General features: G+C 48.5%; 1 protein-coding gene across 1 annotated transcript; it reads right to left on the bottom strand.

Moving 5' to 3' along the window:
* Positions 1 to 2,169: 2,169 nt before the first annotated feature.
* Positions 2,170 to 2,909, bottom strand: EI90DRAFT_3085286 (uncharacterized protein). The gene is made up of 3 exons (XM_039062124.1): positions 2,842 to 2,909; positions 2,609 to 2,786; positions 2,170 to 2,552 (listed from the first exon to the last, which is right to left on the bottom strand). Exons 2-3 carry the CDS (start codon positions 2,745 to 2,747, stop codon positions 2,260 to 2,262), a joined length of 432 nt encoding a protein of 143 aa, XP_038909437.1. The 5' UTR covers positions 2,748 to 2,786; positions 2,842 to 2,909; the 3' UTR covers positions 2,170 to 2,259.
* Positions 2,910 to 4,044: the final 1,135 nt, after the last annotated feature.

Genomic DNA, 4,044 nt, shown 5'->3' with positions numbered 1-4,044 from the left:
TTCATAAATACATGTCTTGGTGTTTCTAGGTTTGAACCCAAACTGAACCAAATCACAGTACCCCTAGGAGGAGGGGGTCATGTTTTCCCTAGTGAAGGGAGATGAGAAACATGTACAACATTTAATGCCCAACTTACCTGTGCTATGTCAGTGTGGACCTGTCAGGGACCGACCTGGGGTCGAGAGCGCCCGGGTGTATCGCCTGAGGCTGAGGGTCCGGTAGGTATGATGCAGGCATGCGTAACAACGGGCCCAAAGCAGACAAGGGTCCCTGGCCACTGAGACTAAAGTGGGAAATGTGAGAAGAAGGTTGCTTCTCAGTTCCCACTTAGGCTGTGTTTATATACATGTGGTTGGAGGCCACGTGGGAAGCGCCACGTCACCCAAGCATACAGCCACCTCCGTCCGGGTACCTCCATAAGAGGTCCTAGGAGCATCCGGTGTGCTGGGGGTGGTCCGGTGTGTCCGGGTTCGGGTGCGTTACACTGCAGCCGGGTCAGTGGTACATTGATACAAAGGAAGTTGTCCATGTGATAAGAAAGGAATAAAGGGGAAAGAGAATAGAAAAGAAGGGGAGGAAGAAAGGGAAGGGAGAAAGGGGAAGAGGGGGGAGGTCGGGAGGAGTGGATGGTGGGGCACCGGGTTAGGTGGGGCCGGGTCAGGTGGGTGTGCCCTGACAGGACCACCGGAATCGTCAACGATTGAGATGAGACCCCAATTATAGACTTCTGTGCTGGTTACTAGCATAAATCAATGGAGCATCTAAATTTCCTGCACAATAAGCACACCTTCTGAAGTGTCAGAGACCATGTGAACGGCGTGCTTTGCATGAACATGTTGGAAGTGCACACCAGTAAGGTGGACTTAGAGAAGCACAATTCCATGTCCAGAATATCGCATAAGAAACAATAACGGAAATTGCTGGAGAAATCGGAGTGCTCAGAGAAACAACAACAGAAATCACAGCACGTAATTTTTTTTTCTTTTGGTGGAACCTAGGGCTCCTAGCGGATCAGATAACACTCGGATATCCGCAGATTTATCCGAAAATCCGCGGATGCGGATTTGGCTTTTGACAGGATAATATCCGCGGTTTCTAATCCGCGGATGGGTGGATTATCCGCAGATCTATTGTCGCTACTGTTCTAGATACCCCTCCTATGTTTCATATTTTCTTCCAATTTTTTCAAGTCTTATTTGACCACCCAGGCCTGTTATTCCCAAATTAGGCATTTGACCTCCAAGTTTTCCACCATTCTCCCCATATTTCCATCAGTTCTCCACCAATATGGACAAATTTGGGATTGTTAGAAAGCTCTCGTCAAGGACAATTCTGAGAAATGCAACTTTATCTACAATCCGCGGTTGATCCGCATATCCGCGGATTCTGATCCCGATCCGATCCGATCCGCTAGGAGCCATAGTGGAACCCCAGTAGCTTTCGCAATACATGGTCGCGTATTTGGGGTTTGTGTAGGGAGATAAGATCCCATAGAGTGGTCTGCCGGTCTGCCACCGCGGGGAAATGCGTTGCGCACTGGCCGGTTATCGGCGCGGTGTGGGACTCCCGGCCCCGGTCATGGGGGGTCCGGTATACCCACTAAAACCCCGGGGCTGTTAAGCCAGTTGTCCGGCAGTTTCCCTTCATCGTGGAGGTTCCCGCTCCAGGTGAGCAGGACTAGCTTGGCTGGCAGGGCCTTTCGGCCGCAGCAAGTAATTTCCGTTGTGTCAAAAAAGGCCCCGTTCAGAAATATCAGTAGAAAGTAGAGGACAGCTATTTCCGCGACTAGAAACATCAGGAGAAACGACAGCTCGGAACGCAGTGAGTAAGACCATGTTCTCGATCATCCAGACATTACTTAGTACTAAACGTGTCTTCGCGCTAGCGCACCGCTAGTTCTCTCACAATAAGGCGTTCAGAGTCAGGGACGCGTTCGACGAAACTTCTGTCACCTCAAGCTTGGCGAGTATACTTCTACTCAAGTGAGGTGACCAAGAGATGGACGCGGCGTCATGCACTGGTCTCCAGATCACCGAGGAATCAGGTATGATGCAATGGGCCAAAAGAGGCTGGTCCTAGTGCTCATCCAACCCCGGTGAAGTTCTCACTGGAGTCATTCTCCCCACTTCCGGTGCACCAGTGCTCTATCTGACTTATCAAGTTTGACGAAAACTGCCATCATCATTTTTTACAACGGCTCTGAACATAACAGGGCTTGTGACGAGAGCTAGCGTCTAGATTTCGGACTTCTGCATTGGTCACTGTGCTTCGCTAGATCCTGGTGTAGCGCACACGTGCGACGTGCAGTAGCCCTCGTCAATGTATTGGCATGCAGCAACCCCAACATTGCAGTTCTGAATTTGCGGACCGCCAGAAAGATCGTAACACACCCCAGCAGTGGTTCCATGTAGGCTCGTCCAATTGTGAGTGGAGCGTGACCACACGACGAAAACATTGCAAATTGACACGACCACTGGATAGTGGTCAGACTCGCCGAGGTTGTACTGCTGCTGCACCTCAAGGTTCGAGCTCGTTGCAGCTTCGCAAGTGTCTGTTGGGCAAATATGGGTCAAGCAGGAGAAAAATCCATATTGGACTCCGGCTCACCGTTGTATGAGGGGAGGATTATCCCATACTCTAGAGGTTCCAAGTTCATGGGGGATTTGCAACTGACAACGCCATAGTGGAAACTAGCTGCGACAACGGGAACTAGGGCAATTGGGACAAAACCATTCCAGAATCGCATTGTGACTTTTGGAGAAAGGCTGCAAGTATAATAATGGCACTGGGTAATATGCGTGGCGTCAGTAGGTACGTAACATGAATCAAGGAGTACTTACGCCCTGAACGTATGTGCTTAGAGGGCTGGGGGAGAAGGGAGGCGCATCCCTCAGAGATTATATTCCAGTGTCTAAGGAGAAATAATCTTCCCCATAAAATGGCAACAATCTCTGCATATCCAAGGTGCGCTTATGGGTAAGAGAGTAATATACCATTTGATATTGTTCATCAATTCAGTATCATGTACATGACATGTGGGAAAAATGCCAGTCATTGTTTTTGTGATACAGCTGCCCAGCAGCCAATGAGAAGGTGGGGGTCAGATGTCGCAATCATAGATGGAGTGGAAGCTGTCGGAAATCCGCAACGTCACGTGATATTCGTTGCGACTGTCGGAAAGCTGGGGATTTCGTTGTAACGCGGTACGACTGCGTTACGGGATTTTGCTGTGTGTTACGAGGTGTTACGGGATTTTGCTCCATGTTACAAGGCGTTACGGGAATTTTGCTGCGCATTATGGAATGTTGCTGGATGTGACAAGGCATTATGGGGTGTTACACAGTGGGGAGTAAATCGAGGTAATAGTTTTTTCTAAATCGCGGTATTTTACCTATGTGATTTTTCTCTGTGGAAAAAACCCGGTTAGAAAAATACCTGGGTCATCAAACTCGGATTTCGTGCCGTCGGTGTTTTACTTGGGGCAACCATGGTTCTGTTTGGTTGGAAGAAAGCGTCATCGAGGTTGAATGTAATATACACACTTCAATCACTAAATACTGGTCTGCCTTTATCTGTACTGCACTCAATAATAACAGATAATAACCCAACATTGCTAAATGGCCCCATATTTGAATTGGCAGTGCAAGTGGCACTAAGATCAACAATTTGATGCCCAGCGCTTGAGTGGATGGCACACCAGATAGGATACAGGAGATACAATTACCCAACTGGCCATGAGGGTGAGGGGTAGGCATAGCATAGCATGTTGAGAAGCGTGCACGATCTGGAACCAAAGTTGAGCGTGGGAAATTGGACTTAGAGAAGTTCTGAGTTATCCAATACCACAGTCTTGTCAACGCTCATCTCATGCTTAAGTTCTTATCATACAAGCACTCCCTCTGTTCACACGTTGGCTGCTTTTCCAGGAATCACAACAGTGCACCATGCCATCCTGTTTGCACCGGTATTGGCATAAGTAAATAAAATATGTTCCTACCACATCGAATGCAATGGTTTCCAAAATAAGAAACTAAGGAAGAGTT

The sequence above is a fragment of the Cantharellus anzutake genome (assembly GCF_015039405.1).
Source record: "Cantharellus anzutake strain C23 chromosome Unknown EI90scaffold_110, whole genome shotgun sequence".
NCBI classification, from domain to species: domain Eukaryota; kingdom Fungi; phylum Basidiomycota; class Agaricomycetes; order Cantharellales; family Hydnaceae; genus Cantharellus; species Cantharellus anzutake.
The sequence above is the reverse complement of the archived record's forward strand: the minus strand, read 5'-3'. Positions and strand labels throughout refer to the sequence as shown.

Coding starts and splice junctions, on each gene's coding strand:
- EI90DRAFT_3085286 (XM_039062124.1), bottom strand. CDS start 2,747: ATGCGATTCTGGAATGGTTTTGTCCCAATTGCCCTAGTTCCCGTTGTC. Junction 2,553..2,608: donor AATCCTCCCCTCATACAACG/GTGAGCCGGAGT, acceptor TTTGCCCAACAG/ACACTTGCGAAGCTGCAACG.